The sequence below is a fragment of the Apium graveolens genome, chromosome 6 (genome assembly GCF_009905375.1).
Source record: "Apium graveolens cultivar Ventura chromosome 6, ASM990537v1, whole genome shotgun sequence".
Classification (NCBI taxonomy): Eukaryota; Viridiplantae; Streptophyta; class Magnoliopsida; order Apiales; family Apiaceae; genus Apium; species Apium graveolens.
Genome location: NC_133652.1, coordinates 12067847 through 12093304, shown reverse-complemented (window position 1 = coordinate 12093304; position 25458 = coordinate 12067847). Strand labels below are relative to the sequence as shown.

At 33.8% G+C, this 25458-nt stretch overlaps 2 protein-coding genes and 1 pseudogene across 3 annotated transcripts; 1 reads left to right on the top strand and 2 right to left on the bottom strand.

The window, feature by feature from the left end:
* Positions 1 to 5502: 5502 nt before the first annotated feature.
* LOC141663807 (uncharacterized) lies at positions 5503 to 9101 on the bottom strand. Of its 2 annotated transcripts, none has more exons than XM_074469632.1 (3): positions 8882 to 9101; positions 7598 to 8604; positions 5503 to 7087 (listed from the first exon to the last, which is right to left on the bottom strand). In XM_074469632.1, the coding sequence occupies exons 2-3, from the start codon at positions 8589 to 8591 to the stop codon at positions 6453 to 6455; spliced, it is 1629 nt and encodes a 542-aa protein (XP_074325733.1). In that variant the 5' UTR covers positions 8592 to 8604; positions 8882 to 9101; the 3' UTR covers positions 5503 to 6452. The 2 variants fall into 2 exon arrangements, with proteins under 2 accessions (XP_074325733.1, XP_074325734.1); XM_074469633.1 differs by lacking the exon at positions 8882 to 9101 and adding an exon at positions 8762 to 8830.
* LOC141664589 (F-box/LRR-repeat protein At1g67190-like) lies at positions 5655 to 6425 on the bottom strand. Its single transcript, XM_074470547.1, has 2 exons — positions 5856 to 6425; positions 5655 to 5804 (listed from the first exon to the last, which is right to left on the bottom strand). Exons 1-2 carry the CDS (start codon positions 6423 to 6425, stop codon positions 5655 to 5657), a joined length of 720 nt encoding a protein of 239 aa, XP_074326648.1.
* Positions 9102 to 22341: 13240 nt separating the features above from the next.
* LOC141669825 (small nucleolar RNA snoR60) lies at positions 22342 to 22403 on the top strand (annotated as a pseudogene).
* Positions 22404 to 25458: the final 3055 nt, after the last annotated feature.

Sequence of the window (25458 nt, the reverse complement as noted above, 5' to 3'; positions counted from 1 at the left end):
ATAACCCCCACCTCAAAATACAAAGTTAGTTTGGTTGGGAATAGTTTGGAATAGAGGGTTGACCGGTTGAGGCACTATTCCTCTTATCGAGTTATATTCTGTGACTGAATGAATTTGTTTAATTTGAAATATAGTTTATAAGTTAAAATTTTATTCTAAAATTATGTAACTATAAATTATATGGGTCTCGATCAATTCATAACTAATCCTTAAAATGTAGCATTAGAACCAGCAATATAAGACAAGATTTATTGAACTCGTAAATTTTAAATAACTCTCGGAAACTAGAAATTAGAGTTTCGATTTCACTCCCTGAAAAACGACCATAAAGTGTGCTCATTGTGATCATCGAATTTAAGTCTATGGAGGTAACTATAGAAATCTTGTTGCCACTTGTGACAAGTCATCGATGTAATGACTACATGGTGGGCATCCCCGATAAAAGAAAGAACATGTCCGATCACTTCAATAGGATTATGGTCCATGATAATCAAAAACTGTAGCATACAATCTTCATGCACCTAGTAAATTTCAACCAAATTAAAACTTTATATATCAAGTCAAAAATTATACAGGTGTATTAGTATTCTTCTTTCACTTGTTTTAGAATCTTTGTTTAAATTATTTTAGAAACAATAGTTACAATACCCGACCCAAACTATTCATGAATAACCCCCACCTCAAAATACAAAGCTAGTTTGGTTGGGAAGAGTTTTGAATAGAGGGTTGACCGGTTGAGGCATTATTCCTCTTATCGAGTTTTATTCTTTGACAGAATGAATTTGTTTAATTTGAAATATAATTTACAAGTTAAATTTTTATTCTAAAATTATATAACTATAAATTATATGGGTCTCGATCAATTCATAACTTATCCTTAGAATGTAGCATTAGAACCATCGATATAAGATGAATTTTATTGAACTCGTAAATTTTAAATTGACGAATGTGGTCTTGCAACATGTCCTATAGACTCATGTGATGGAACTCTCGGTATCCCTGCAACATCTGGCAGTGGTAATCCTAGTTGTAATCCCATGTCATGCTCATCCATACCCTCATCCGGGGCCATCTAAAACACCTCTGGCTCTGGGGGCATGCACCCGTATAGGAGGTAACACTACTGGTGTAAACTCCGGCTTAACCTCTGGAATAAACTGATACTCTACCGGAAGTTGAGGTGGAAGCATCAGCTCAAAGAACTCTAGGGGATCAAACATCTCCACCGGATCAGGAATCGCTCTAGCACTGGTGGAACTGGCTCCTGGGGTAATGGTGGTGGTGGTAGAAGAGGAGAAAATACATGTACATCTACTGGTGGAACAACTGGTGCAACCGGTCCTGTAACTGTCCTCTCGGAAGAATATGATGACGCCATCTGATAATATTACAAGAAAAAAAATGTCACTTAATAATCCTAGAACTTATATCTTCCTAATCTAGACTCCTCTAAATCCTAGCATTACTCTTCTTATTTAACTATTCCTATCATATTTGATCTCCCTGTCTTATCTTAACCCTAATGTTCTTATTTTCAGGGACCTAACTTACAGCTCTGATACCAACTGTAACGCCCTCCAAACCCGGGGTATAAGTCTGGGGGTTACTAGCTAATTACCAAATATGTAGACAATTATACAGCAATATATTTAAACCCCTTATTCTTACTAACCAGGATCCTTTTTAGTTGAAGTATGAAAACAAGAATTACTAACTAACGTCATTACAAACCAAATTGAAAATCTTACAACTCTCTTTATTACAAACCATTATCTATCAAATATTAAAACTAAATTCGTCTTTATTCAAACACACACTTTTATTGGGATCAACACCTTAATTATGAGAAGGTCCCGCAGCTTGATTTCTTTACCACTCGAGTTCTGATAGGTTTCATTTTCCTTTTTAACTGAAGATAATAAAAGGAACAATAACAAGAAAGGGGTGAGCCAAAAGTTGCTCAACAAGTCCACAATATATAAATTCTGATAGCGTAAGTTAAATGAACCAGAAACCTGGTTACATCCACAAGGATATAACCTTGCGAGCAAAGAACGAAGGCCATTACTGGCGAATACAAACGAACTAAACTGGACACAAGTTCGCACCCATATCCTGCTGATCAGCCAGAATACAATGCAGATCTATATCTCACTATATAAATCCAGTCGGGTACCCAGGCTCTTTGGCCCATCTCAAGGATCCGGCTAAATCCCGGTCCTTAGGATTAAGTGTATACTCAATCCCAGATATCCTGCTGATCAGCCAGAATACAATGCAGATCTATATCTCACTATATAAATCCAGTCGGGTGCCCAGGCTCTTTGGCCCATCTCAAGGATCCGGCTAAATCCCGGTCCTTAGGATTAAGTGTATACTCAATCCCAGACATCACTATCCAGTCCATAGCGGAGCAACCGGAATAATCAGTATGCTTTGATATATCCCAACACCAGAATATATCAATATGTATATGTAACTATCGAAATATGAAAAGAATTCAATAATCGAAAGGAAATATGAACAAAAGAATAACAATTGCGTATCGGTGTTTGGGAATAGAAATCAAAAGAGTGCAAGTGTGATAAGAATCTGGAGAACTATCACTATTCTGAAATTAGAATAGGGGAAAACTTGCCTTTCACGTAATTTACTCCAAGTACTTTACCTTCGTCTATCACCAACTCGACTTGCCTTATTGGTTCTGCTTCTATCAAAGAAATAGATTTATTTAGTCATCTCGTACCTTCATCACATCTCAAACCGACTTCACATAGCTTCTATTGTCTACCCATTCGTGTTTTATTGACCCGTTTATTATTTAATAGCACATATGACTCGATTAATCACATAATACATATAAACACATAAGTCACATAATCACTTTAGGTTTAAAATAATTTTTAGAATCGAAATCGACTCGATGTTTGCTTCACTGATCATTAACTGACTCGTTCCTATTTCTTTCGGAATTTATTGGACTCGCCTCTATACGCAACAAGGCTTATAATCAAATAAATAACCAAGGACAGCTAGTTTCTAAAAGAAATTGGGTTTTAATATTGTTTTTAATGGAAATAGGTCATTTTTCAGAGAAAAAGGACTTTCGTTTCGCTGAATCGGATAAACGGTTTAATTAATATCAATTAAACACTGATAAATCAATTTATCCTTTAATATAAATAATTATTACTAATTTTTAAATCCTAAAAGTATTTTTAAATAATTACTTGAGAAAAATCAAACTCAAAAATGATTTTTCTATAATTTTTGGAATTAAAATAAATTTATTATAATTTATTGAAAATTATTTGACTAATTATTAGATTAATTAATCATTTTTAAATAATTAATAATTAATAAATAAATAATAAATAATTAAAGAACTAATTAATTATGAGTGATCATAATTTAAAATAATTATTTCCTAATTTTTGAAATTAAATACAACTTATTACAATTTATCTGATTAGACTGATTACACTTAAATAATTATTCGCTATAAACAATTATTACATAATCTAGACATAATTAAATAAATCAATCGATACTCATATCCCGAATCCCTAAAATTCGAAACGAATTTCGAATAATTACGAGTCACTCGCTTGAATCGATAAAGTATCGAATCAATAAACGAATTAGGCGATCCAATTATTTAATCTTATTTATTAACTAATTAATTAAATAATAAATAATAAATAGTTCATAAATAAATAGATTAATAAATAAATAAATAAATAATACTTACATTTTCGAATTTCCAAATAAATAAAATAATATAGAAATTATTTACAAAATAAATCAGATTTTTAATCTGATTTTTATTTGATTTTATAATTTAGAAAAAAAACTAATTTCTAGATTACAAAATAAAAATAATTGATTAAATTCTAAAAACATAATTCAGGAAATGATTTGGGGGTTTTTGATCGAACACCGGGTTGGAACCAGGTCGCACCGGGTCGTCCCAGAACAGCCCCACACCGGGTCACCGGTGGTTTTCCGGTAAACGAAACCGGCGAACACAGTCAGCTAAAACACAGGTTTTAGTCCGGGTTTCTCCCACGAGTTCAGTCCGCAACATCTCCGGGTTTTGTCCATGTTTGCTCATTTTTATGCAGTATGACACCTTTTCATGCTTGGTGCCCAGGTTGGTTGAATAACAAACTTCTGATATCTCTCAGTTGAGCGTCTATACTATAATATCATGTAATTAAAATACAGACATCACTTGCAATTCAGACAACATCTAAAGTCTAAACCACATACTTGCAATTGATCTAGTCTCCATTATGTCAATGTTCCTACTGTGGCAAGAGACCGTATCACTTGCGACATTACTAGATATGTTTTCCTTGAGAAAAAGATCAATATAATTAAGGTATTGCAGCAACAAAATTTAAGTTTCAAACCAATGGTACAATTGGTGCTACTTTGTGGATTCAAAATCTCAAATTTTAGAGACCTTTAATTTTTTTTACGTCCAATTTCATGACAAACAACAAAAATTCACAACTTCAAAATTCTCGCCCCCTAATTCCTCACGTTCCTTTCTCTCACGTTTTCAGGACAAGCACCACATTCCAACCTGACCACAACAATCAAAATAAATTTTAAAAGAAAAAACAGAAACTTGTAAATTATCTTAAGACTGCCGCTGCAAACACAAGGTAAATCCATATTGCTAATATCATCCTCATCCTGGCAAATACGGCACTCGGCCGTGGTTAAAAGGGGCGCTTCTTCATCCATTCCCTCATCTGATGCTCCCACCGCAGATGATGAGGCAGAGGAGGATTTACCCACCGCCAACATCTCAGGCGGCATAGATCGCCTTTCATCTAACCCATAATATATCCCAGGCTTCACAAGCCAGTCCACATCAAGAACTAAATGATCACCCATTTTTCATATTTTTACAAGTCAGGGAGCCTGTGGCTATCAATCACAAATACAACAAAAATGTAATTTTTTTTCTCAAAAGCCAAGTACCCAAAACAGATAAAAAGCCTGAGACAGCCCTAGTAATCCCAAACACAACAAAGATACAATTTTTTTCTCAAAATCCAAGTACCCGAAACAAAGAAAGCTCGAGCTAGCTTGATTAATCACAATTTACAAACAAAACCAAGATTCAATCTTTTTCTCAAATTTCCTGTACACACAACAAAGATAACCCTAAGACAAGCCTATAAATCACAAATAGAACAAAATATGACCTTTTTCTCAAGATGCAAGTGCCCAAAACAAAGAAAATCCTGAAACAGCCTTGCTAATCACAATCAGAACAAAGTTTTGAACTTTTTCTCAAAATGCAAGAACCCAAAACAAAGAAAATCCTGAGACATCCCTTTTATATTACAACTTCCTTTCTCTCACTTTTTAAGGACAAGCATCAGATTCCCATCTGACCACAACAATCATAATAAATTTTAAAAGAAAAAACAAAAACGTATACAAAAGAAATCAACCTCAGAAAAGATATACTGTAAAAATTATGATCATAAAAAAAAAGAAAAAAAGAAAAAGAAATTTCAGTTATGAATCAATCATTACAATATACGAAATACAGATCATGTGATTAATTTTCACAATTTACAAATCACAAAAGGAATGGGGAAAAAAAATCTTTGTATCAACATCTTCCACCGTCAAAGGTGATGGAGAGCAACTTTTTTAGCCAAAATGATTACATTTGCAACATACTGCCCACATGCTCCATTGTTCTTCGAAATTGTTCCCTTGAAACCTCTGGCACTTTCCACATGACCTCCAATTACTCCTAAGCATTGCATTGTAACCTAACACAGAAATATTATGCTAATCTTAGTGATCTCCTAAGCATAGTTTACTGTAAATCGCACTTTCTCAAACTTAACATCTCTAAACCGTTCATAGAGCATTGAAGCCGACTGCATGTTGCTACAAAGTTTGTCAGAACTGATCTTTGATATGAATCCTGTGACGACACACTCGAAAAGTTCTGGACACTTGAGAATGAGTTTTTCAACCCATTTTGCGAAGTGCTGGTCAGCTTCATCCCACTCTATCTCTAAAATCCCCAAGGTAGCAAACTGAAGTCTGTCTGAAAGGTTCACAGTGGCCTTTGGATAGCTAATTGAAAGTTTCTTCAACAGCGGAAAACTTGTAGAAATAGTTTCAAAGTCCACGCCGTCAATGTGTAGAAGACTAAGATTCTGTATCAGGCTTGCCGATCCAATTACCTCATGGATCACCTCCCATGAAATCTCAATATTTCCTAGACTAACAACCTCCAAAGAGTCTGGCTTTTCTTCAAAGTAAAAATTCTCCAAAGAATTAATACCATTTAGTTGAAGCAAGCGCAAATAATGTTTTCCCTCAACCTTGAAGGTTGAGATCCTACAATGGTTCACCTTAAGGCTCTCGAGGTGTTCTGACATCAGCGCTACAACTTTCACTTTAAGCCTTTAAAACGAAACCTTTTTGAGAGATCTCATCTGCACTTTAAGATATGTGTCTAATCCATCTTCATCTATAACAACTGAATTAAGTTGCAGATCTTTAAGGTTTATACAAGCAGCAAACACCCGTGTGATACCTTCTGAGGAAATTATAAGATGGGTAACAGAGAATGAATTCACGGTGTGAAGCCGAAGATGGTCAGGAACTTCTTCTACATGCCCATGGCCCAATGACAACACTCTCAACCTTGACATGGCTTGCAGGTTCACCAGAACATTGTTCAAATTTGGTGCTGTCCACACGCTATAATTAAATTCCTCAAGCGATTCCCTTGTGTGCATCAAACACTCGGTCACACAAGCTGCAGACACCATTATAGCACCTTCCATCTTTATAACCAAGGATCTCAGTCCATTCATTTGCAGGACAATTTCCATAATCAAGTATTCGAGCCGTTCCGAAGTGAAATTCAGGTATCCGCTCCAATCTTTGAGCTCAAATCTGAGCGAGTGCAGATGATTATAAACAGCCAATCTAAATCTACTTGACGTCAGTGATGCCTTTATTAATTCCCTGGCATCTCCAAGAAGTGAGAGTACATGTCCAACAACATGGTCAGGTAGCGTATCCAAGCCTTTATCTGCAAAGAAGGGCATGATTCAATACACAATATACATATCAAAACATAATAATGAAACCGAACATAACAGCAAAATTCAAGGAGTAACAATGGACAATTAATAAGTAGCTTTAATGGGAAGCTTTAATACTACAGATTTTCAAAAAAAAGTACTCCCCTCTGGTCTGTTAAGTGTTATTTGAACCACAATACAGTATACATCTATAAATCAGCTTCACTTCCAAATAAATACACCAAAAATCAATCAAACAGATTAGATATAACGATTATGAATCGAACCGAAGAGATGATATATATTCAGTGTATTGTAATAAGTCGACTTCACTCATACATAGATATATAGAAACATCTTCACATAACCACAAACGTAAGCAATGTCAATGAATTTAGTATACTAGCAATTTAAAATTCAGTGTATAATTATATGCTATGGACTAAATTAAGCTAAGAGCACGAGCATAACTAAATTCAGAGTATAATTAAATGTGATTGTAAGACTCTCTCACTGACCTTGTTCCAATGTATCTGAATGTGAATTTGTGTGGGACTGAGAAACTGAACTCTGCATAGGAGTAGCACTGCCCATACTCTCACTTGTGCTGGTACCACAACCATTTCCTTCTGCCTCCTCAACATCTACTTGTTCGTGCCTTGTGCTATCAATAGCGTCGGTCCTACTCAAATCCAAATTTCGCAACAAAGCAACACTATCCATACTCTCCCTTCTTGTGATACCGCCACCATTTCCATCTAGAATCCCTTCTACCACCTGAAAATCTACTTCTTCAAGTCTTGTGCTAATAATAGCCTCGGTCCTAGTCAAATCCAAATTCTGCATAGAAGCAGCACTAGCCATACTCTCCCTTGTGATCCCACCCCCAATTTTATCTACAATCCCTTCCTCCTCCAATTCTACTTGCTCATGCCTTACTTCTACAAGGTCTACTTGCTCATGCCTGGTGATACCGATGGCCGCAGCCCCACTCAAATCAGAATTCTGCAGAGAAATTTCACTAACCATACTCTCCTCTCTTGTGATACCTCCACAATTTCCACTTACAATTCCTTTTACCTCCTCAACTTTCTCATGCCCAGCGCTGTCAAAAGCCTCAGTCCCACTCAAATCTGAATCCTGCATACTCTCTGTTCTTTTGATATTGGCACCATTTCTATTAACAACTTCTTCTACCTCCTCCTTTCTCGTAATACCTCCAGAAGTTCCATCCACAATCCCTTTTACCTCCTCAACTTCCTCAGGCCCAGTGCTATCAAAAGCCTCAATTCCACTCAAATCTGGATCCTGCATACTCTCCGTTCTTGTTACAGTGGCACCTTTTCTATCAACAATTTCTTCTACCTCCTCCTTTCTCATGATATCTCCACCATTTCCATCTATATCTCTTTCGACCTCCTCAGCTTTCTCATGCCCAGTGCTACTACTACATAACAGACCCACTTTATCCCTATAATCTGAATCATCTCCACCCCCTTGATCAGAATTCATTATAATAGCATATCTACATAAAAAAAAACAAGAATCAATTTCAAGAAAATGGGTAACGGTAAATAAGCATATTACACAAACTAAGCCAGAGACTAAACTAAACATGTATGTACGTAAATTTATAACATGGAACTAATCAACTAGTAACATGCGCAAGTAACAGGCCTTACACAAAACAAGAATCATTTCAAGAAATTGGGTAAAGACAAATAGGCCTGTACACGAGAGAGAGAGAGAGAGAGAGAGAGAGAGAGATGCATGAAAGGATAAAAAAGGCAGGGGGAAATTACCAAGAATTGGGGGCAAGTGATGATTACGTGTATGTATCTATCTTTAACTCTACTTCCTCTTGTTCTTGATCAACTAAGATTGAACTCTACCAGCTTATTTCTTGAAAAATGGGTGCTTGCGGCTGTAATCAAGGTTTTTATTAAAAAACAGAAGAAAGAGATGTATGTGTAATAGAGAGTCGGGAAATGTAAATGGCGGTGGTGTACTAGTTGTACAATTTTTAAATTGCGCGTCTGGACGCCTAAAATTAAGTTGGGTTGTTTTATTGCGGTTTGGACTTGTATTTAAAAAGAATAAGGGTTAGATACATGATTACTTAATAAATACTTATACACCGTGTGTGGATAAATAGTCTGATTTTTTTTAAAAAAAAATTAAATAAATTAATCAATTTATCTATATTATAATATTAAAATTTTAAAATGTAAAATTTTGTTGATAGCCGTTAGGTCGTCTGATTACCTCTACTTTTTATCTTTAAATTGATAGTAACATAAAAACACTCTTATTGATAAATTAATATTCAAAATATAATTATGTAAATACAAAACATGTTTCCCAATTTCTTTTGATGAATGAGATATCGTATATTAAGATAAATTAGCTAACAGAATATTATTGAGCTCCCTCATATCAATAACTCGATACGGAAAAAATATGACTCCTTAATTAAAAAATGAACAATCATATTATCACAACGTTAAATATGGTTGTTCATTTAATTATTCAACCTCCTTTCTACACTCTTCTATCACCAAATCAAAAGGTGAACACACTAATACCTTGTTTCTTATAGCTTAAATTACAGTCAGGCAGTCTGATTCGATCACCATCTTTTTTCATTCTGTCCCCTTCAATTCTTCCATTCAATTCTCAACTGGAGTAAAGCTCCTATTGAACGATCCCGAGCATTCTTTATTGAACAAGTTCATGCTTTGCCCATGCTAAAATATTATTTATCGAACATTATTTTTTGTTCCAATACTTCTCATTTTTTACTCTCCGTATACTCCGACAAATGATTACCACTAGTGCACGTCTTTCTTTATTACAACTGTCTACCGCCCTTTTTAACCAATCATGAAACTCGCCATTTAAAACTAGCATGACATCTGGGATCATTATCTGCCAACATTAAATTGCAAGAGGACATAAAATCAAAGTGTGAAAAATTGATTTTTTCCTCACCACTACATACTGGGTATTATCGAACGATTAGGGCTTGTTGAAGTGTTAACCATCATGATAGCCAAACAGTTCGTCAATGTTCTTCATACAATATTTAAAACTTTTGTTGAGGTCTTTATTTTCCACAGTTTGCTTCGTAGTTTGTCCTCCCTTCTCCGCCGACTTTTTTATTCTTGAAGAAAATTATATGCACTTTTAACTGGGTTATTCCCTGAATTTTCCTTTCCCTGATAGATTATATCATCCACTCGACGATGACTTAACATAGTCCGTAAAGTACATTGTTGATACCTTTTATGAAACAAGTCTCGAATTACATCCTCATCCCACTATCTTATATTACTGCACATAAAAGATGTCAACTTATTATTTTCAAATACTTCTAAGTGTGATGTAATATATAAATTCTCCTCATCATCCAACAATGGTTGGTTTGTGATACTTATCTTCTCGTCTATACTTATTTCACATCTAACACCCGCTTTTAACAAATTTGTTGCTTCGTATACACTTTGCCAAACCATAATAAGATACTATAAATTTGCATAAATGGGAGAATGAGATCCGGTTGGAAAAAATGTTGTAAAGATGATAGGTATACGTACCTTGATATTTTGGATTTTAAGATTGGTCCATAGACTCATCTTGATTTGATCAAGCAATCTTTGAACAACTTCTATTTTCAGTTTGTTATGAACAAAATGAATGAGATAGACAAAACACCCATTGAGTTGTAAGGCATATTTAGAACTGCTAAAAATAACAGGATGAAGGTATGAACTACGTCCATATTGATGATGTACACATGGAATGCAAATGGAAAGTGGACAGGCAATGTTAAGCTTTGATTTATTTTAGTGTCAAACCAGAGTCCAATCCCAGTGGGGCTTTTAATGCCTATTAGTGATGTTGCTAAAGAAGACAGTTGTCACTTCTGTGGTAATAACCAGATGATTGGAAGTTAAACTGTCGAGCTTATTTAAAAGATCTAAATAAGAAGGCCATCAATGATAAATCTTCATGTATCGGGTTAGAATTGGAGCAAAAGTTACTGCTCTAGTTGAAAAAACTCGGTACCTAATTTTGCCCATAAGGTGAAGTTGAGAAATTGGTAAATTGTTAATATGTGCTTGCCTTTAGCAGAGACATTATATCAATTTCTTGTCATATCAAGAACGATTTTCATTTTAATTAAATAAACAACAGTTGTTTATTCTATTTCAATGATAGAGCTTATAATATTGCACAATTAGTTAACAATTTATATGTTCTAAAATGATTCAAATCAAACATTACCTCTAGCATTACCGTTTAATCCATATAATGAGAAACACATTTCTGGGTTACGCTTTGATGCATACTTGGATAAGTTTGATTTTGAATCATACGAAAGATGTGAACTTTGTCTCATTGGAAAATGACTAAAGCTTCTTTTACTCGATAAGGTGAAAGGGCCACCAAATAATTTGGACTTATACATTGTAATATATGTGGTCGAATGCGTATGATGGTAAGGCGTGGCTTATACTATTTCATAAAGTTACTAATGATTTCAGTAAATATGGATATATATACCTTATGAAGAACAAATCCGATTTTTTTGAAGTGTTCAAAGAATATAAGTTCGAAGTAGAAAAGCAAACAGGGGAAAATATTGAAAGTTTTACAATCAGATCGTGAAGGAAAATACTTAAGCCTCAAATTCAAGAGTTTCTTGAAGGAGTGTGGTATTGTATCACAACTTACTCCTTCTAGAGCACCTCAATGGAATAGAGATTCTGAGTGGAGAAGTCGTACCGTGTTGGACATGGTGTGATCGATGATAAGTCAAGCGAATCTTCCAATCAGTTTCTGAGGTTATGCTCTAGAAACGACTACATATACACTTAACCGAGTTCCAAAAAAAAGCAGTTCAAAAGACTCCATATGAGATATGGACTGAGAAACGTTATAGCATGTCATTTATGAAAATTTGGAGACGTGAAGCGTTTGTGAAATGTTTAGCCTTTGACAAACTTGGACCAAAGCTAGATAGATGTTATTTTGTGGGATACCCAAGTGAGACTAAAGGGTATAATTTCATAATCCTTACGAGAATAAAGTGTTTGTTGCTCGGATCGCTGTATTTCTTAAGGGAGAACTACTATCTAAGAAAATCAGTGGGAGGATAATACATTTCGATGAAGATCGAGAACCACATGATAACATTGAACCAGAGTCTGTGTAACGCCTAAGAAATTACGCTTGTATTATATCATATTTATAATAAATTATGTGTTCTAATTAGTCCTTTATGTGCAACTAGCTATAAAACCCTAACTGTTACGTGTTATGAGTATTCTGTATCGTCGGGATATTTTCCAGGTATTTTCGGATATTTTATTTTGTATTTATAGCCTTTGTATTAAAGGTTATAAGACCCAAACTATGATTTTATAGCTGATATTCCATATAAAATAATGGGCCTTATTTTTCAACAAACGACTTGTACCATCGTGTTATTCTGAACACCTAGGTATCTTATAAATTTTGTAGTTTCACGAAAAATAACATTTCCGGGCCCCATTGGGTGTTAAAACCCCCACAAAAATCACATTTTTATTTTTACAAATGATAGGACTTTCATTTATACCATTTCTTTTTATTTTTGAATTATTCACAATTTTTGGGAAATTTTGGCATATTATATATATATAATATTTAAAAATGAAATTTCAATACTAAAAAATTATAAAAATTGGGGCCAAGTAATTTTATTAAATATATAATTAGACCCTTGATTTTAATTAGGGGTATTATTTGTATTGCTATAAATAGCCTAATTTTTATTAATTAATTATTAATTAATCATAAAAATTCAGAAAATCAGTCAAAAATCCCTATCCCATAATTAGGGTTCTTGAGTTCTTGATTTCAATCAGAGATTTCAACGTGATTCTGACATCCAAATCAAGCATGTAAGTACTCGTTGCAAAGCTTATTGAATTCTCTATAGCTTTATGTAATCAATTTTATCCTTTGATTAGTTGAAATTAAAGTTGTAATTTTCGGGTTGTTCTTAAATTCGGGTTTTTACGAATCGTTGATTGCTAGATGTAATCGTTGTTACGAAGGAATAGATCATCGTTTTTACAACCGATTGGTACCAGATTTGTTGTGTTTGGCTTCCGTTTGCGTGCCCGCCGGGAAACGCCGCCGCCGCGTTCTTCAGTTTCCGGCCCAGTTGGCGGCAAAGCAGCGACGGGGGAAGGCGGGGGAAGGAGGGGAAGGCACCAAGAGATGTTGCGGACTGAACTCGTGGGAGAAACCCAGACTAAAACCTGTGTTTTAGCTGACTGTGTTCGCCGGTTTCGTTTACCGGAAACCACCGGTGACGACGCCGGTGTGGGGGGCAGTTCTTGGACGACCCGGGTGCGACCCGGTTCCAACCCGGTGTTCGACCTGGGTTCGATCCAAAAACCCCCAAATCCTTTCCTGAATTATGTTTTTAGAATTCTATCAATTATTTTTATTTTGTAATTTAGAAATTAGTTTTTTTTCTAAATTATAAAATCAAATAAAAATCAGATTAAAAATCTGATTTATTTTGTAAATAATTTCTATATTATTTTATTTATTTAGAAATTCGAAAATGTAATTATTATTTATTTATTTAATTATTTATCTATTTATTTATGTAACTATTTATTATTTATTATTTAATTAGTTAGTTAATAAATAAGATTAAATAATTGGATCACCTAATTCAATTATTGATTCGATAATTTATCGATTCAAGCGAGTGACTCGTAATTATTCGAAATTCGTTTCGAATTTTAGGGATTCGAGATGAGATATGAGTATCGATTGATTTATTTAATTATGTCTAGATTATGTAATAATTGTTTATAGCGAATAATTATTTAAGTGTAATCAGTCTAATCAAATAAATTGTGATAAGTTGTATTTAATTTCAAAAATTAGGAAATAATTATTTTAAATTATGATAACTCATAATAATTAGTTCTTTAATTAATAATTATTTATTTATTAATTATTAATTATTTAAAAATGATTAATTAATCTAATAATTAGTCAAATAATTTTCAATAAATCATAATAAATTTATATTAATTCCAAAAATTATAGAAAATTCATTTTTGAGTCTGATTTTTCTCAAATAATTATTTAAAAATACTTTTAGGATTTAAAAATTAGTAATAATTATTTATATTAAAGGATAAATTGATTTATCAGTGTTTAACTGATATTAATTGAACCGTTTATCTGATTCGAGCGAAACGAAAGTCCTTTTTCTCTGAAAAATGACCTATTTTCATTAAAAACAATATTAAAACCCAATTTCTTTTAGAAACTAGTTGTCCTTGGTTATTTATTTGATTATAAGCCTTGTTGCGTATAGAGACGAGTCCAATAAATTCCGAAAGAAATAGGAACGAGTCAGTTAGTGATCAGTGAAGCAAAGGAACGAGTCAGTTAGTGATCAGTGAAGCAAACATCGAGTCGATTTCGATTCTAAAAATTATTTTAAACCTAAAGTGATTATGTGACTTATGTGTTTATATGTATTATGTGATTAATCGAGCCATATGTGCTATTAAATAATAAACGATTCAATAAAATGCGAATGGGTAAATAATGGAAGCTATGTGAAGTCGGTTTGAGATGTGATGAAGGTGCGAGATGACTAAATAAATCTATTTCTTTGATAGAAGCAGAACCAATAAGGCAAGTCGAGTCGGTGATAGACGAAGGTAAAGTACTTGGAGTAAATCACGTGAAAGGCAAGTTTTCCCCTATTCTAATTTCGGAATAGTGATAGTTCTCTAGATTCTTATCACACTTGCACTCTTTTGATTTCTATTCCCAAACACTGATACGCAATTGTTATTCTTTTGTTCATATTTCCTTTCGATTATTGAATTCTTTTTATATTTCGATAGTTACATATACATATTGATATATTCTGGTATTGGGATATATCAAAGCATACCGATTATTCCGGTTGCTCCGCTATGGACTGGATAGTGATGTCTGGGATTGAGTATACACTTAATCCTAAGGACCGGGATTTAGCCAGATCCTTGAGATGGGCCAAAGAGCCTGGGTACCTGACTGGATCTATATAGTGAGATATAGATCTAAAACAATTTTTCTAAAGAGCTTGGGTACCCGACTGGATTTAGCCGGATCCTTGGGTCGGGTATTGTAACTATTGTTTCTAAAATAATTTAAACAAAGATTCTAAAACATGTGAAAAAAGAATACTAATACACCTGTATAATTTTTGGCTTGACATATAAAATTTTAATTTGGTTGAAATTTACTAGGTGCATGAAGATTGTATACTACTATTTTTGATTATCATGGACCATAATCCTATTGAAGTGATCGGACATATTTTTTCTTTTATCGGGGATGCCCACCATGTAGTCATTACATTGATGACTTGTCGCAAGTGCCAACAGGATTTCTATAGTTACCTCCATAGACTTAAATTCGATGATCACAATGAGCACACTTTATGGCCGTTTTTCAGGGAGTGAAATCGAAACTCTAATTTCTAGTTTCCGAGAGTTATTTAAAATTTACGAGTTCAATAAATCTTGTCTTATATTGCTGGTTCTAATGCTACATTTTAAGGATTAGTTATGAATTGATCGAGACCCATATAATTTATAGTTACATAATTTTAGAATAAAATTTTAACTTATAAACTATATTTCAAATTAAACAAATTCATTCAGTCACAGAATATAACTCGATAAGAGGAATAATGCCTCAACCGGTCAACCCTCTATTCCAAATTCTTCCCAACCAAACTAGCTTGGTATTTTGAGGTGGGGGTTATTCATGAATAATTTTGGTCGGGTATTATAACTATTGTTCCTAAAATAATTAGAACAAAGATTCCTAAAACAAGTGAAAGAAGAAAACTAATACACATGTATAAAAAGGTGGCATGACAAGAAGCTATCGCTTAAGTCATTCGTGTCGGGGCAACAAGTTCTTCTATTCAACTCTCGTCTCCGACTTTTTCCTGGAAAGTTGAAATCAAGGTGGTCTGGACCATTTATTGTCAAAACTGTGTTTCCACATGGAGCGGTGGAGATTTTTGAGAACGATCCAGGCCAAGCATTCAAAGTAAATGGACAGAGATGAAGCACTATTATGGGAAACGGCAAACCGTGAAGTGTTTAGTGCCATTTTATTGTCAACTTAATCGCATAACTCCACGTCAAGCTAATGACGTAAAAGAAGCGCTTCCTGGTGAAAGGAATATGTCCTAAGTCCAATCATGTATTAGGATTTAGGAATAACTTTTTATGTAATCTGTTTTGATTTCATTGATATTAATAAAAGACTTGTTTTGTTTTTATTACGGGCTCTATCTATTTAAGTGTTTAAATAAGATATACCATAGTTTAGAGTAAAGCTTTTTATGGATTATGATGAGATCATAATAGTGAGACCTAAAAGATGATAACTCTAAACTTAAATAGTTCCTGATCATAGGATTACTAACTGGTAATTAATAATCCGCAAAGATCGGTACATACTATGTTTGCTTCATTATGAGGGATGTCTGTTCTCATAGACATTTGTGTGGTAACACTATAGCTAGTATGTAGGTGCTTATTATAGAATAAGTTCACTGAACATGACTCGCACAGCTGAACAACTGATGGAGTTCACTCACATGTCAGCAGTTGTTCACATAGTGATAGTTGTACAAGTATCCTTAGACTTGAGGTCATCATAGTCATCTTGTGTACTCTGAACTATGCTTTGGTTTAGTTCTTAGTCTCCAAGGACAATTATTAGGGCTCTACTGGGTATAGAAATTTGTACACGAAGATAGTGTATGATCAATAAAGGATCTACCCCTTCCAGTGAAGGAAGCGAATGTTCAAGGCTGATCCATTTATGCTAGTTCAGGAATCTCTGGCCAGAGTGAATAAAATTAGAAAGGAGTTTCTAATTTGCATAGAACTAAGCATAGTAAATGGTAAGCAAGTGATTAAATTAGATAGGCTTGACACAAGATCCATGCCTTGTATTTAATCAGGACATTGTAGGGTATAAGGAGTTTATTGTACGATAACTATTCACTGAATAGGTTCTTGGTATTCTAAGCAGTGAATTCGTATTATCCGGATAGTCGCGATATGCTGAGAAGTATCCCTCACGATGTAGAATAAATATGATTAATTAATTAATCATATTTAATAAATTAGAGAATTTATATAAATAATGATAAAATAGTTTTATTATTATTTATTTCTACTACCGGCTTAATATTGAACCTACAGGGTCACACCATAAAAAGAGAATGATTTAATGGTGGAGGAATTAATTAATAATGGCTGATAATTATTTATTTATGAAATAAATAATTAATTGGCAAATTTAATAATTGATTAAATGAGATTTAATTGAATATAAATTAATTAAGAAAAGTTCTTTATATTATTAATTAAGAATTTAATTTTTGGAAATTAAATAAAGAGAGAGAATTATTTCTAAACTGTTTAGAAAAAGGATTAATAATTAAAAGGTGTTTTAATTATTAATGAGAATAATAAATGGGTTAATAATAATAATATTTTATGGGAAAATTTCAGCTGAAAATTTTGCCTATAAATATACTATTATAAACCCTACTTTTATTCCAACCCAAAAATTTTAGAGAAACCTAATTCTCTCCACCTCCTCCTCCTCCTTAACGTCGTTTTCTTGGTGGATACCGGTGGAGTGCTTCACGTTTGAGGGGCAGCTACTAAGGATCTCCGATCGTTGCTTTTGGATCGCTATTAAAGGTTACTAATCGATTCATATGTTTTAATCACGATTTATATGCTTTTATTTGGATTTTATATGTGTAAAAGTGTTTTACCATGCCTCCGCTTCGATATAATTCCATCACTTGGGAGGCAACCCAAGATATGAGACTATAGTTTACCTTAGAATATAGTACTTTATCCAAAAAACCCAAAAAAATCCAAAAAAAGTTGCAGAATTTTTTTTTGGCTTGATATATAAAGTTTTAATTTGGTTGAAATTCACTAGGTGCATGATGATTGTATGCTAGTGTTTTTGCTTATCATGAACCATATTCCCGTTGAAGTGATCGGACATGTTTTTTCTTTTATCGGAGATGCCCACCATGTAGTCATTACATCAGTGACTTATAGCAAGTGGTGACAGGCTTTTGATAGTTATCTTTATACACTTAAATTCGATGATAACAATGAGCACAATGTTTATAGCCGTTTTTCAGGGAGTGAAATCGAAACTCTAATTTCTAGTTTCCGAAAGTCAATTTAAAATTTACAAGTTCAATAAAATTCGTCTTATATTGCTAGTTCTAATGCTACATTTTAAGAATTAGTTATGAATTGATCGAGACCCATATAATTTATAGTTACATAATTTTAGAATAAAAATTATATTTATAAATTATATTTCAAATTTATAAGAGGAATATTGCCTCAACCGGTCAACCCTATATTCCAAGCTCTTCACAACCAAACTAGTTTTGTATTTTGAGGTGGGGGTTATTCATGAATAGTTTGGGTCGGGTATTGTAACTATTGTTCCTAAAACTATTAGAACAAAGATTCCTAAAATAATTGAAAGAATAATATTAGTACACATGTATAACTTTTGGCTTGATATTTAAAGTTTTAATTTGGTTGAAATTCACTAGGTGCATGAAGATTGTATGCTAGTGTTTTTTATTATCATGGACCATATTCCTGTTGAAGTGATCAGACATGTTCTTTCTTTTATCAGGGATGCCCACCATGTAGTCATTGCTTCGATGACTTGTCGCAAGTGGCGACAAGCTTTCTATAGTTACCTCCATACACTTAAATTCGATGATTACAATGAGCACACTGTTTATGGCCGTTTTTCAGGGAGTGAAATTGAAACTCTCACTACGCCATAAGTGGGCTACTGTAATGCAGGTGTCACAAGGAGCGTTACATTAGATAAGAGATTTGTGGCCTATTGTAACACCTCTCTTGCAATGTTATAATAGCTATAAAGCTAGTGTTGCTGAGAATTTCCGGTGTTGCACAACATGTGACACCAACAACTGGTGTTACATTAGATATTTTTTAAAATTTTAAAATATTAAAATAGAAATATTTTCATAAATTAATATTAAATTATATTCTGATTTACTAGTGAATGATCAATATAACATATAATATGATTTAAATCTAGAATTTCTTATACTTAAATTCAAAGATTTTTTTTATTTTCCTATTTAAGCAGTAATTATTAAATAATTAAAAAGAAAAAATAAAAATAAAATAAAAAATATGCACTATTTACTAGGTGAAATATTTGGGCGGTATCCCCCCCAAATGAAAACACATTCTCAGACTTCTTGGACAAATCTCTCACAATCTCAACATTCACAATCTCAGACTCTCAGCCTCCTCTCTCGGCTTCACTTGTTCCCAGAAGGTACTCTCTCTCTCTCTCTTCATCTCTCTCTTGTACTGACTACAACAACGATTATAAACTCTTCTTTTTCATTCTAGTTAGATTTCTCAATTTTAGTTTTTTGTTTGATTTCGAGATAATATTTAGGGTTTTGAACTTCTTAGCATCTTCTTCTCTCTGCTTAGATTAATAATTAATTTGTGTTTCACTAATTAAGATATTTGAGTTGAATGTTTGAGTAATTAGAGTACTAATTAGGTATTTAGAGTGATTTGTACTTCTCATAACATAGGCATTGTAATGAAAATATGCCATAAACCAAAAATATGTTCATTCCCCATTCTGTTCTGCTGGGATCTCTAAAGAGGCATCTTCACGAGTATGCCAGGGTTGGCTTCCCAAGAGCTGCGGTCAATTATATTACAATGCTTTATTACAACTCTATTTTGAGTTTCTCCTTTAGATTTTAGTTCCTTAATTGGCTATGGGAGTGTTCTCGTCCTGCAAACAAAAACTTAGCCTTCTTATGAAACATTTGCCTTTTTCCTCCAAAACATCTACTGAAGTATTCCACCAACTGGTCCTCTCACAAAGATTAAATAGTTTGCACTCCCTTTTTTCTTAATTTTTAACCCACTTTTTATTACATCTTTAAGTGCTTGGTGAATGAATAAATAATGGCTAACGTCCCGGGGAAGCAGGTTGCATCTTACAACGATACAGTACTTCCAGCCAATTAATTCAACATCACATCTCAGAGTGCTAAGAATTCTATAACTATAAATTAGTATTGCTCAGTATTGTAGTAACTACCTAGTGGGAGATGACTTGTTTTTTCTGTAATTTAGACAACCCTACTTGCATATGCTCATGGCCTCCTCAAAACTTGATTACCTCATCTCAAATAACGGAGATCGGGTATGAATTATACCTCTGCTGGAAATGGCATAATGTTGCAATAATAAAATCATTTTTACTAATTAAGGTTTTAAATTTTAATTCTACTGTTGAATAATATGCACATCCTTGTGAATGTGAATAATTGTCTAGTTCATCTACTGTGACAGGTACCTATTCACACTCTTGAGGATAATGTGGTAGCCCTATACTTCTATGAAGAGGGGTTTTCTGATGAGAAATTTACAGAAGAACAGAGTTGCCGAGTTAATTACTGAAAAAGCAAAAGAATTGAGGTATTGGATCACCAGCCAGGTATGGAGGGCGTAATTGCTATTCAGATGAACATTATTTGCCAACCTTTTTTAAGGTTTGTTCTGAAACTACATGTGCTTTCTTCAAATGAAGATGTTATTAGCTACCAAACAATCTTATTTTACTTTCAGATGTTTGATCCTAATGGATTTACGGGTTGGTCGGTAACATTTGTCGATTGGTCTGAAATGAAGTGGCACCCAAGATCATTTAGGCCTCAAGATGTTACATTTGAGCTTCTAAAGACCTTGATAGTATGCCTCTGTACATTTAGCCTATACTGATAATAATTATACGTGTTTACATTGTTGTTGCTTTAACACATTTTGTGCAATTACTTGTTCAATGTTGTAGTCAATTGAAACCGGTGTACATATTGCAAGTGATGCAAAGGTGCACCAAACTTCCTTTTTGATCTAATAACATTATTAGTTATTAATTATTAACCTATTGTAGTTCATATAAATATTATGGTACTTCTGTTTCTGTATGCAGAGGAAGGTATTGACTAGACCTTGTATATGGAACGGAATGAAGCGGCCTTGCTTCTTGTTTGAGAGGAAGTTTTACCCTGAAACTCTCGATAATTTGATGCACTTGTTCTCTAATTATTCTTCTATTTAAACACTCTTCTGTAAATCATTCTTTGGTGAGGACGATGGTAACTGAATCTATTACTTCTTCTTGGATTTGATATATTAGTTATGCAAAGTCTTGAAAGTGCATTTTACTGGTTTCTTCTTTGTCTTTTGTTCTTGTCATTTTTTCATCTGATTTGCACAAGGCAACTAAATGTGAATTTCACCATATCCTCATATACAAAATAAAGTCCCAGGAAAGAAAAGTTGGACCATTTTAAGAATATGCCTGTTACTTAACTGGGAAGGAGATAAAACAAGTAAATTGTGTATTCTGATCTTTTGCTACATTCATAAATAAGTCTAAGGCATAGAATGTATCATCGCTGCAGCATACTTATTCATATACTGTGGAATAGAATGTATGATCTCGTTGGCCCTGTAAGTAGTCCTTTCAATAATAGTTATTGTTTCGTTCTCTTTATAGAATAGAATTTACAGATTAGTACTTAAATTTTCTGTCCTACTCTTTTGTAGTCTGGAGTAGTGTATGCTGTTGAGTTTTCTCATAGGACTGGTAGGGATTTTGTTAATATGGAAAAGAAACGTACTAATGTTATACCTATTATTGAGGATGCTAGACATCCAGCCAAGTATCGTATGCTTGTTGGAATGGTAGATGTTATATTTTCAGATATTGCTCAGCCTGATCAGGTATACATCTTCTGGCTATGATTAGATTCTTGTTCCTTTGTCTAGTTCGATGACTCAGTTTAGTGTTTTAACTAAATCATTTTGGTATAGCGTGTCAATCACCAGCTTTACCAATTTATTAGATTATATCTTATACTGTTTTGTTAAACTTTCTTAGGTGTTTCAGATATTTTTTGTGAATTAAAAACTACAAGATTTTGAGTAGATGGTTAGTTGTAGTTTTGATTTTGAGCTTAAATCTGGCTCAACAATCTGATATTTAAATAGTATTTTTGTTTATTTGTTTAAGCTTGTATGGTTGTTTGAAATAGCAGATGATGAGCTTACTCGGATTCCCATTCAGGATATACTGTTGGAGGAAGTACTTGCCAAGTAGGTAGCCTCTTCCAAATTAAATAAGTTTTGTGTGTGATTCTTACTTGTTCTTCTTTTAGTATATTTTAATATAATTCATGTAGCTATCATCTATTTCAAAATCCTCATTTCCACTGTCTAAGTACAAAATGCATTTTGTATTAATTCTTATGCAGTTTGGTGTGACTTGTGTACAGGAGCAACGAATGGTGAATGAGGGAGAACAAGTAGCTCTCTGTTAGTTATTCTGTATTCAGATCAGGAAAGTGTAGAAGGGCAAAAAGTGCTTCCCTGCCTGGTTATTTTGTATAATTTCATATCAAACGATAGTCGACGAGTAGTTTTTTCCTATCCAAGGATATCTTTGATTTTATGTTGTAGTTGTTGGAGTTGGAGATGAGACTCTTATGTAGTGGTATGGTTTGGAGATTGAGAATGTTATTAATAGTTTAGTTCGAAAAATTGAGACTCATGTATGCAAATTTGATATTTTATTAATTGTATATGGGATTGTTACATTTGACTATTCTTGTGGCGCCCTCCAAACCCGGGTCAGAAGTTTGGGGTCCACACACACACACACCTTATTAACAACCTGCTTATAACAATGATAAAGATAATAATAATGATATGCAGTGACCCTACTTACCAATTACCTTGGACCGCAACAGGTTAAAGTATGCACACAAGCCAACCACACTTACTTATATTACAAACGTTCAAACCCCAACTATCCAAACTCAGAACTGAGTATTTAACATTATTACAAACTTTTACAAACTCAAATTACTCCCAAAAGAAGCCCACTAGCTCAACTCGATCAACCTGAACCCCTAGCTCTCGCGCTAGACTGGGGATCCTCGGTATCAACCGGTTCCTTCTTAGCTGGAAAAGAACATAAAAAATATTGCACAAATGAGTTAACTAGCTCAGCAAGTCACAATGACAAAACTGAGAATAATGATCATCAAGTAAATATGGTTATGATAACAAGTGAACAATGGATTATGATTTAGAATTGGATATCATATTTTTATTTTAAAAAAACCAAGGTTAGGCTGATGATCAGTCACGCACTAACCCCGAGCAAAACACACTGCACTGCTCTAACTACTGGATCCAAGGCACACATTGGCCTAACTTGACCATTATATGGTCTGACCACGAATCTGGTCTACAATTTTATAAAAACAATCCAATTCTACCATAATAACAGAATCAACAGTAATAAACAATAAACAGGATCGTTAACAACATTGGACGTTCAATAATGAAAATGGTTTTAATCTACATAAAGATCAATATGGCATTTCCAAAGCTTGGCTGCTAGGTAGTGAAAGAATTGGATAACAAAAGAATCAGTGTTTCAGAGTTTCAAGGATTTGGTCTTTCAAAGCATAAGATACAATGGTTTGAGTGTGTAAGCAATCTGGTTCAGTGTTTGATAATTAGTTTGTATGTATTTGTGGAGTAGTATTGTTATTCCTAGTGGACTAACAATGAGATTTACAGAAGGGGGGTTGAATGTAAATCTCAAAACTTTTTCAAGTTTTGAGCAGTTTATAAAGTTGTGTGTTCAAGAAGAACAAGTGTGTGAATTGCTTTAAGCTAATACAGACAGATATATATTCAAGCACAAATGTAAAGAACACAACAGACCTTAAAAACTTTTCTGGTGGATTTGTTGTTCAACCAGAGATGGTATTTTAGAAAATCTGTGATTAAACAACGTTGATCACAGCTGCATCCTAGTACAAACTAGATGAATTTTCTCTCAATATTTTTCTAAACAGCTCTGGAAAATTCTCTTCTAATTACTAGCTTCTACTTGGTTTATATATTACCAAGTGTACAAGTGAAAAACAATATAAAAATACAGTAATAAAATAAGTTCTTCACTTGCTTCTTTTCCTGTTCACTCCAGTACTTTGTTGACTATTGCATCTTTGTACTGAAGAAGAACGGCTGCTTTTTCTGTTGTTCCTGAAATTCGGCTACCACATCTCAGTTGTCTCTATCAACCCATGTGCCTCTGTTCTTACGTACAACTACCCCTTATCAACGGCTAATCATTAGAGCATCCGTTGAAGCTTTCATCCGTTGAAGCTTTCATCCGTTGTTGCACTCATCCGTTGAAGGATGTTATCCGTTGATGACTTTATCCGTTGAAGCTTTAGAGACATCCGTTGAAGCTTAGCTTCTTATCCGTTGAAGGTCTTTAAGTCATCCGTTGATACCACTTCATTTATACAAAATTACAAGGCATGAAGTATTTACAATTGGCCTTCCTATCTGCATATCATCTAGTAGTCAACATGACTCATAGTTTCTCTCAACTTCCAAGAATTACATTTTAAATACAGAGACTGAAATATGCTACAACACTAAACTTATTTCTAAGTAAAGCTACACCATCAACGGATAGCCAAAGTGGTCTTATCCGTTGAGGCTACAGACACTAAATTTCTACTTAAGTATTTTGTTAAACATATCATCAAACTAATGCACATACATTCCTAACAATCTCCCCCTATTTATGTCTATAAGAATTGTAGGCATAAATTCAGGGTTAACTTGATGATAACAAAACACTTAACAGATATATGAATTGAAACTAAGTAGAAATTTAAAAATGCTGCAAAAGTGTATGTACTAGGAGGTAATTGAAGATTTACAGTGTTTCCAAGGACACTCCTTTAGTCTGAGCAGATCATCTTTTTCTTCTTTGTTCCCTGGTTTTCTTTCCTAGCCTTTTGTCATTTTCCTCAATTTGGAGTTGGAGTTGTCTGAAGAATTCAGCTTCATCTTCAACACTGACATCCAACTTAGATTGCATTTCTTTGAGAGTTTCATTGCTGGCAATCTTGAGTTGGTCTTCAAGTCTGAAAAATCTTCTGACTCCTTTATCATCTCTAAATTCCATCAACCAATGAGGTGATTTGTGAATTGTAATTCCCCTTTCTTGAATGAGTAAAGTCCTGGGTAAAGCATTGGGCTCCCTCCAAGTTTTCCTTATATTGGCTATCTTGTTGAGAATTTCAGTCTTGGCAGTTCTGGTAAAGCCAGAATCC

Bases quoted from the DNA above. Each gene is read 5' to 3' on its own strand.
- LOC141664589 (XM_074470547.1), bottom strand. From the start codon at position 6,425: ATGTCAGAACACCTCGAGAGCCTTAAGGTGAACCATTGTAGGATCTCA. The intron at 5,805-5,855 runs GTAAACTATGCT...TTTCTGTGTTAG, and splicing joins TTGAGAAAGTGCGATTTACA to GTTACAATGCAATGCTTAGG.
- LOC141663807 (XM_074469632.1), bottom strand. From the start codon at position 8,591: ATGAATTCTGATCAAGGGGGTGGAGATGATTCAGATTATAGGGATAAA. The intron at 7,088-7,597 runs GTCAGTGAGAGA...CCTTCTTTGCAG, and splicing joins TTCAGATACATTGGAACAAG to ATAAAGGCTTGGATACGCTA.